The sequence below is a fragment of the Crocodylus siamensis genome, chromosome 1 (assembly GCF_052110815.1).
Source record: "Crocodylus siamensis isolate JL-2025a chromosome 1, ASM5211081v1, whole genome shotgun sequence".
NCBI lineage: Eukaryota > Metazoa > Chordata > Crocodylia > Crocodylidae > Crocodylus > Crocodylus siamensis.
In genome coordinates this window covers 423,153,747-423,162,299 of record NC_143395.1, presented here as the reverse complement: position 1 = coordinate 423,162,299, position 8,553 = coordinate 423,153,747, and the positions used below count along the sequence as shown (strand labels likewise).

The 8,553-nt window shown below is 47.0% G+C and overlaps 1 protein-coding gene across 1 annotated transcript; it reads left to right on the top strand.

Moving 5' to 3' along the window:
* LOC149875662 (olfactory receptor 52P1-like) lies at window positions 1-1,194 on the top strand. The gene has a single exon (XM_090031814.1). It carries the CDS (start codon window positions 1-3, stop codon window positions 955-957), a length of 957 nt encoding a protein of 318 aa, XP_089887940.1. The 3' UTR covers window positions 958-1,194.
* Window positions 1,195-8,553: the final 7,359 nt, after the last annotated feature.

Genomic DNA, 8,553 nt, shown 5'->3' with positions numbered 1-8,553 from the left:
ATGGCCAATCCCAATGGAACCACCCTCCATCCCTCCATCTTCATCCTCATTGGTGTCCCGGGTCTTGAAGGTCTGCACATCTGGATCTCCATCCCTTTCTGCACCATTTACATCTTTTCTCTCTTGGGGAACTGTCTCCTCCTGGTTATTATCAAGATTGAGCGGAGTCTCCACCAGCCCATGTACCTTTTCCTGTCCATGCTGGCGATCACTGATCTGGTTGTCTCCACCACCACCCTGCCCAAAATCCTCACCATCTTCTGGTTCAACAATGGTTACATCAACATTGATGCTTGCCTGGCTCAGATATTTTTGGTCCATTCTGTTTCCACCATGGAGTCAGGGTTCATATTGGCCCTGGCCTTTGATCGTTACGTGGCCATATGTAACCCTCTGAGACACTCGGCCATCCTCACCAACAGGGTCATTGCCAAGATTGGGCTGGGGGTGATGGTGAGAGGGGCCGTGCTGCTGGCCCTGCACCCCTTCCTGCTGAAGTGGCTCCCGTACTGCAGGACCAACGTCATCGCTCACACCTACTGCGAGTTCATGGCTCTGGCCAAACTGGCCTGTGCAGACACGTCATCCAGGAGAGCCTACAGCCTGACTGTCGCCTTCCTCACCGGGGGAATAGACTTGGTCTTCATTGTGGTGTCATATATCCTGATCCTTTGCACTGTCTTCAGGTTCCCCTCCAAGGAGGCACGTCTCAAGTCCCTGGGCACCTGTGGCTCCCATGTCTGCGTCATTCTGGTTTCTTACACACCAGCTTTCTTCTCCTTCCTGACCCACCGCTTTGGTCATCGTGTGGCCCCACACATTCACATTATCATAGCCAACATATACCTCCTTGTCCCATCTATGTTTGACCCCATCATCTATGGGGTCATGACCAAAAAGATCCGGGAGAGGGTGCTGAGAATATTTTGTCCCAGGTGCACTCAAGCACTGTCATAGGACAAGACAGTCAGTGGAGAAGTCTCATTCACTGGTCCCAAGTGACCTCCCCTTTACTTCACAATAACCATTTATCCCAAGGCAATACAGAACCCAGAACTAGGATTTCACCCAGCATTCACTGTATCAAGCCCATGATCTTCAGACTGAACCAGAGCACTTTTTTCTGAAAAACATGTCCCTCTTGGTTTGAAGACTTCATGTGATTGTCTCATCTCACCCAGCAGTGTTGAATACATGTGGAATACATGGGAGGACTGATGTGACTTTGTAGGTGATGGTTTAGAGACATGTAGCAGTTCTCCATCCTGTCCTTTTGGGTCTCTCCTAAAAGAAAGAACTTTTCCAACCCTGTGGCCTCTTTGTTGGGGGTTGGGGGGAGGGATGTGTGGCTGGTGTGTCCTGGCCAGGTCTCATAGGTGCTGCTGCTGAGATCAGTGAAAGTTTCTATCTTCTGGAGGAAGAATAATCATGCTATAGTATTCTCCCAGAAAGCACCAGGGGCAGGAGCGTAACTTCCTAACTCTGGCTGCTCGTCCTTCCTCTCTCTCTGCAGGTATGTCCTGTGTTGCGTTAAAAAGGGAAAACAAAGCAAAAAAAACCAAAAAACCCCCAAAAACAAAAAAGAAAAAAGAAAAAAGGATGTGACACTGACAGCCCAATAGTTACTGTAAAAAAACCCAAGCTTTCTTTTCTCAGTAAGGATCTTGAGCATCAGTTAACAAGTGATAGTAAGAAATTTCCCCTTTAAAAGTCTTTCTACAGGGAAAGAGAAAGGAATAAGGGAACCATGTTCAATTGAATGATTAAGTTGTGTTTCAAACACTGTCAACATGTTCTTCTTTGTGTAATTAATAGAAGTTCAGTGTATATTTCACTACAATCATTATAGTGGGAACCGCTGACTATTGATATAGAACTTGGGAAAACACAACAGTTTTAATAATAATCCAACCTAATTCCCCCATATTCACTCTTTGCACAACCAGAGTCATATGAAGAAATGCCATGAGCGCATTTTGGTCCCACACCATTGTTTTTTACTCAGTATCTAGAAATGTGCTTTGCTAGTGGGTTTCTGATGTGGCTTGTAATAAACATACTGTCTGTCTATACAAGATGCTTACTGCACAGTAACTCATTACTACTGTGCAGTAGCATTGTGGGGCATGAACCATGATGGCATGCTGATGTACAGTAGTAACAAGCTACTGCACAGTCAGCTTCACCAGGAAGCTGTGTGGGGATGCTACTGTGCAGTAACACTGGTTACTGTGTAGTCATTTAGTACTTTGGTATGCAACTACTAAATGACTGCAGTAACAGCTGCACAGGCAGTGTCTCATGTAGACAAGGCCAGTGAGCACCTATGGCTTTTAAAACTCTTAAAGGGAGGCTACTATCTTCTTGTCAACTCAAATCATAGAGTACTATTCTCCATCATATCTCTACTTCTGCATGGCACCATGAAAACATTAAAGCAATGTAAAATTCAATTTAGCCTTGAGAACAAAGTCTAATTCACTTCAGGACTGACTAAAGCATGAAGCAGTGGAGATAAAACACACTGGTGTGCAATTAATGCTATTTGGCTTTACTGAGCAGTAGACCAATTTACTGCACAGTAAGCACCTGCAGCTGTAGATGGTGATGCTTTACTGTGCATTGGATTAGTCTACTGTGCAGTAAAGTGTCTTGTGTAGACATGGCCACTGTTCTTCATTTTGTTTAGTGGTGGGGTATGCCAGTACAATATGGTGCCAGTACAGTATGGCTCTACCTTGTAGGGGAATATGCTGGACACAGAGGTAATGCTCAGTCCTTGTGAAGGGAACAGGACCAAGAAAGACAAAGAGACCCTTTTCCACCTAGAGGAATATGCTGAAGGAACAAGGTGGAGGCATAAAATCACTGATAGAAGATTGGATGGAGCAGAGATGACCTTTCTTGTCTTCCAAGGCAGCAGCAGCAGCAATGAAGAAGCAGGATATGTAGGCAAAAAGCCTTCTCTGTGGAAAATATGACCAGGAGACACTTATCCTCCCCTGGGATGAAGTGGTGAGAGACATGTGCATAGTTTTCATGGGGCATCAGAGTAGGAAACAGTGGGTAAAGCCCTCAGGGAGAGAACTGGGAGCTGAGAGGGGGGTTATGCTCCCTCAGATACTGGAAGAAACAGATGAAAGGAGAAGGGTGACAGGAGAGACAGGGTTTCAGGGTAAATGGTGTAGCCTCAAGACACATTACTCTGTGCTTCACAGAGAGAAGGGATGGGCCTAAAAGTGACAGAGATGAATCCAATCCCTCAAGGGTTTATGGGGAGGCACCAAGAGATACCTGGTGCCTCATGCTGTGGACAGGTGATGAGGGCCAAAGGGACATGCACCTATGGGGCGGATCTAGGATTCTGGACAGGGTGGTACTGATGATGCTGTTAGCACACCAACTGTCCACCAGATGGCACTAAGGGATCACTAAAGCACAATTAACCCAGTGTGAACGTCGAATACGTCACACACTCAACTAAATTCTGACTTTATTGATACAACATATGCCATCTTAGTAGTTTCTATATACACAGAGAGAAAAACAGTACAATGATCTAACTCAATCCCAGATGATGTTTTCTGCACCCCTGGGTCTGATAACTATTCAGCAACCCTGAAAGTAGAAGGAATCTTTATGGCTGGCACTATCCAGACAGATGTTGTTTGCTGGATAGATGATGACACACATCTAACTTTCTTGTTTCCCCCTTTTATGTTTCACTCTTCTGATGACTCTTTGTTTCCAGGTATTGTTGATTGGTTTCCCTAAGACCAGCTTGCTGTTCATGTTTTATCCTGTCAGCCTGTTCTTTTGTTCCAACAGACTCATCACATGCATACCTCTTAATTTGGTCTTTTGCTGGTGTCTTAAATTTGGGCATTGTCCATTGGTCCCCTCTTATCACCTTTCATTAACATATCCAAGCATTTCATGCATCTGATGCAATTGGTTAGTGCCAAGTTCAGTTAACTTGAGCTGGTAATAAGGTTAACACTAAGGTATGTTAGAAGGACTTCTCACAGTGATAAGGAAGGAAAGAAATAATATATAAACAAGCTCAGGGCTATGGCTGACTACACAAATACCAATAGCAGAAACAGAAAAAACAAGAGAAGGTTCAAACAATACTGTAATTCACCACCCCAGCAGGTGCAACTAAAAATAAATGTGACAAGCTACCCTAACACTGTTGTGCATCATCACATATAATATTTTAAGTTAAATATAACACATCACATTTTTCTCTAGTTAAAAAGAAACTAGAAGTTTTACTAATAAGCTAGCGGCCTAGGGCTGGATTATTAAGTTTAAAACTGAAGCAAAAACAAATGTAACTTTATTGGAATGTACATTGGTTCTGCTTCATTAGGGGGTTGGATGAGATGTGACTTCCTGACGTCCCTTCCAATCCTCCTTTTCTATGATTCTATGATTAATATGCCATATCATATATTTTGTATAAAAAACAAAACAAACTAGGCAAGACATAATCAAAATATGTTGTTTCATTAGTCCCATAGTTATTAGAATTAAAGTACATTTTTTTTTCAGATTCAGAAAACAAAATCCATCTTTCTTGAGCATCTCGATAGCACCTTGCACGCTTCCCTGAAAGTTAGTTCCACACCTGAGTTAATATTTTTACTTAGAGTTAAAAACAGTCATCATGGCTGTGAAACAGGAGCTATGTTGCTATGTTACTAAGAGCAGCGAACAGACAGCAGAAATGTAGGAGAAAGGATTGCTTGATTAGTGGAAGATCCAGACCATTAAGCAGGAGACAGGGCTGTTAACAACTATGGAATGAAGAGTTTAGAAGGAATCAGGAATAATAAGCTAGGAAGTCAAGTGCCTCACTGACTGGAGTTGGAGTTGCCCCATTTCCCACCCTGTTGGGAGACCATCCAGCCTTTAGGGGTTGGCCAGCCAATCACAGCATGAGGCAAAGCCTGTTCCCTGTGTTTCATTGGATAAAGGTGCTGTCACTCATTGTCCTGAGGGAGACAGGGGTGGGTGGGGGAAGATGGCCCTGAGGGGCCAAGCCCTGAGGGGAAATCCAGACAGAGTTGCCTAAGCCAGTGATGAAAGATGGTGCCTGGCTCCACCATGGCTGGCCCTTGGGCCCTGCTCAGACCCCATATAGCAGGGCTGGAGCAGAGTCAGCCCACACATCACCTCTTTGAGCTGGGGGAGACTGGAGGTGGGCATCCTCAGAGACTCAGCTTCCTTCACCTTGTGAGGGAGTCATTGCTCAGACTCCATCCTTCCTCCTCGTGGGAGGAAGGTCCCACCCCAGAGAACCCAGGCTATGAGTCCTAAGTTCAGGTTGAAGGAAGTAGAGGGGAGACTCTGTCACGTAGCTGTTTGCAGGCCTTATGTAATATTTTTCTGCCTTCGGTGAGTTCCACGGCTGGGGCATGGATGGTGTCTGGTCAACCCAAGTTTGCTGTAACAGCTTGTGGCTGATTTTTGCTCTCAGTTGGTCTCAGGTCTTCTGGGCCAGAGCACTCCCCATTCCTGTCAAACCTCTACACAAGGATGCTCTGCTCCTGTCTCACCTTGCAGGTCTTATCTGCTCTCACCCTTGTCCCTCTGGGCTAGGTCCAGTGCCTAAGTAACCACCTCAATCAGGGGTGAGGGTACTAGAGTTGGCTTCTACTACTTTTACTTAGCCTAGGGTAGCAAAGTAGGCCTATAGGCTGACAGCACCATTGGTGTGGGGGCAGGCACATGGCCACCCCTCAGTGACTATCAGGGATCAGGCCAAGAATCAAGCTTTGTATAAGCAGAGCCCTTAAAAGAGTGGTTGGAGCCCCAGTCCAAAGAGGGGTGCTACCCCAGGCTGTGCATGCAGCTGGATGGATCACAGGGTGGGGAGGGGGATGCCCTGTACCTTGAATAGGAGAAGCATTCTGCACCAGCAGCCGTCCCAGGGCTATGTACTCAAAAGAAAGGGGCATCCACCAAATTCAGCTGTGCCTTGGAGTAGGCGGTGACTGTTTGTAACCAGCAAGCAGATGCTCCCCAAGATATAAATGGCTGGGGTTTGGGATGTGTTCTTTACCTCCACCAGTTTGTTTTGCTCTTGTCCCTGTGGCGGGCCAGTAGGGGGCGCTCCTGCGTTGAGCCGCCCACCTCCCTGCGCCCGCCCACCTGCCAGGCTCCGAATGCCTCCCTGGGGCGCCTTATGCTCGGCCGACCCCTCTCCCGGAGCACACTCGCTAGTCTGGGGGTAACGTCACCCCCACCACCCCAAGAAGGGACTGTCTCAGCCCTGTGTCCTTGGGGAAACACAGGCCTAATAGTCCGACGGGTACTCGACCTGGTACAGGCACTTGGGGCACTTCCCCAAGTCAAGGGGCAAGAAGTAAAGTTTCCCGCAGACCTAAGGGGTCTCTTCGGCATAATTTAGACCCACCCCTCAATAAGTCTCCCACACCGGTCACAAAGGAGAACTTTATTGATTACAAGGGGTAGGGTAAAGTAGGGTATAGGGTTGAGTAATATCTTAGAAATCCTAAAGAGCAAACAGTGTGGCTGTGGTAGCCTTTTGATTACGCATCTGTGTTACTGCCAGCTAAATATCTAATCCGATTGAGTAGCTTCCTCACAAGCATCTTCCAGAGTTCTCCAGTTTCCCCTCTGGAGTCTGGGGGTGAGAGAGAGCTGGGTCCCGATGGCAAGGCTCCTCTGCTTCCCCTGCTTTGCTGCTGCTTCCCCTCATGGCTGAAGAGAGAAGTCTCCTCCCCCCCCCAACCTATATAGCCCCTGTGACCTCATTCACCTGGGCCAGTGGAGGTCAGCCCCAGTTGGCTCTCTGCCAACCAATTTGAAAGACATCACCTGTTACCGGGCAGATTCCAGCTCCCCAGGTAGAAGCCCCTCACCCAGGTGACTGATGCCAGTCACCTAGGCAGAGGGAGCAGGTTTCCCCCCTCCCTCAGGACTGCAGCCAGCTCAGGTTACCTAAAGAGACAGGCCGAGGTGTGAATCCTCTGCTGGCCCCTCTAATCACATAGTCACAGGGCAGAGATTTTGGGGAGAAACCAAGGTGGCTTTCTTGCACACTTCCTATCCCTGACACTAGATCAGGTGGGAGCGGGGAATCAGTGTTAGAGCAGGCATGGGGCGGGGAGTCAGCCCAGCTCGGCTGACTCCCCAAACCCAATGCTAGATAAGGCTGCGGGGTGGGGAGTCAGCCCAGATGAGCTAACTCCCCATCCCTGATGCTACGTCGGGTGGGGGGTGAGCAGTCATCACTACAGTGGGTGGAGGGGGTGGAAGTCAGCCCAGTTGGGCTAACTCCAAGTCCCTGGAAAGGTCTAGTGCCAGGGACAGGAAGTCAGCCTAGCAGGGCTGATTCCCCATTCCAGGCCAGATCTAGCTCTGGGGATGGGAAGTCAGCCCAGGTGGGCTGACTCCCCATCCTGGCCCAATCTTGTACCGGGGATGGGAAGGCAGTCCAGCTGGACTGACTTCCCATCCCCAGCACTATAATTGAAACACTTTGACTAGCCTCGTTTTCTTCCAAGGCTGTTTCAAAGGCCTTTGTTTCATTTCGATTTTACTGTTTTGATCAGAAAATTAGGCAAAACAGTGTCAAAAAGAAACAGCTCATGAAATTTCTCACAGCCCTAATGTTCACAGCCTTTGCCTATGACACCACTGTAGAAAGTATTCCCTTATACCATTCAATTTGGATGAGTTCTTGAAATGCTGCTTCTGTCTTATTCTTGCTAATTTTTTATTCAAAATGAATTGGAAGTCACAAGGAATATCAAGACATAGGACAGTTGATATTCCACATTCAGATCCAGTATTTCTTCACTGACAACACTTCTGCAGAAAGCAGCTGTTTGAAATGCATGGAAGGTCCCCTTCCCATCAATTGTCTCCTTAAAAATGTCTCTGTTGTCATTAGCATATCTGATGTAGCCTGCAATCTGATCATCTCTGAAATTCATTGGGAAGGTTGTGTTTCTCTTTGCTGTATACCTTACCAGTACACTGTGCGCTAACATAGTACTGGCATGGATGACTGTCGTAGCTCACAGAGTGGCCTGCTGCATGCAAAAGCTGCACAAGCTGCTTAGAACCTGGTGCTTGAAAGATTGTCAATCCAAGTCCCAGATACTTGGGAGTATCTTTTCATCCAGTTGTAGCCAAGAACACAGTGTCCTGGGCAACAGACAGTAATCGTGTGCAACGCTAATCACTCTTTCAGTCTTCATATCAGTCATCTCCAGAGCATAGCAGTCAAAGAAACTTGTACAAAGTCTGAGGTACTACACTTTTTGAACTTTGTATGTTGATGACTCCAATAAAATTCTATCCTGGGGAATATTTGATGCCTGTTTTAATCTTCATGGAGACATGGTACAAGCAGCTTAGCAGCTCAAGGTCTCTGCCTGCAGGCCCTTGGGAAGTTTCCTCCATTCAAGTGTTAGAGCCCCTCTGCACACAATACACTTTCCCTTGACCTGGATGCAGAAATGACTGGGTGCAACTCTGGCCCTTGCTATGCAGGTCAGATGGGATTTGGATATG

Bases quoted from the DNA above. Each gene is read 5' to 3' on its own strand.
- LOC149875662 (XM_090031814.1), top strand. From the start codon at position 1: ATGGCCAATCCCAATGGAACCACCCTCCATCCCTCCATCTTCATCCTC.